The following is a 454-nucleotide window of genomic DNA, read 5'->3' as shown; positions in this document are numbered from 1 at the left end:
CCGGGACCCTCCTGCACGGCCAGCGAGAAGTGTTCATCGCCGCTCAGCTCGTACTTCTGCAGGGAATTCCGTCCCAAGTCTGGATCATGAGCGTCTGGCAGGGGAAACCGCGACCCCGGGGCTGTCATCTCGCTCATTCGCTGCTCCAGTTCTATTTCCTTGAAGCTGGGAGCGTTGTCGTTAATGTCCGTGATTTCCACTTCGATTTTATGAAACTTCATTTCCTCCTCTACTATCAGCTCACAGCGCAGCACGCATTTTCACTCCCAGCGGCAAGGGCTGTTTCACCCCCACCCGGCACAGCTGCTCTCTGTCGATCCTTTCCGCCGTCACTAAATGTCCCGTCTTCCCGTTCATAGCGAAATATTCTGCTCTACTTCTTTGTATAATGCGGATGCCACGGAGCGCCGGCAGCTGCAGTCCCAGATCCTTGGCCACGTCGCCCACGAACGAG

The 454-nt window shown here is 56.2% G+C and overlaps 1 protein-coding gene across 1 annotated transcript in view; it reads right to left on the bottom strand.

Moving 5' to 3' along the window:
- Positions 1-450, bottom strand: part of LOC103810763 (protocadherin gamma-A7-like) — a gene marked incomplete at both ends in the record, with an annotated part of 1,096 nt that extends 646 nt beyond the window's left edge. Inside the window, 2 exon segments of the mRNA XM_009083681.1 lie at positions 16-263; positions 295-450. Of these exon segments, the coding sequence (XP_009081929.1) occupies positions 16-263; positions 295-450 (404 nt within the window).
- Positions 451-454: the final 4 nt, after the last annotated feature.

This window comes from Acanthisitta chloris, unplaced genomic scaffold (genome assembly GCF_000695815.1).
Source record: "Acanthisitta chloris isolate BGI_N310 unplaced genomic scaffold, ASM69581v1 scaffold29631, whole genome shotgun sequence".
Classification (NCBI taxonomy): domain Eukaryota; kingdom Metazoa; phylum Chordata; class Aves; order Passeriformes; family Acanthisittidae; genus Acanthisitta; species Acanthisitta chloris.
Note: the sequence above shows the minus strand (reverse complement) of the source record. Positions and strands in the feature narration are given on the sequence as shown.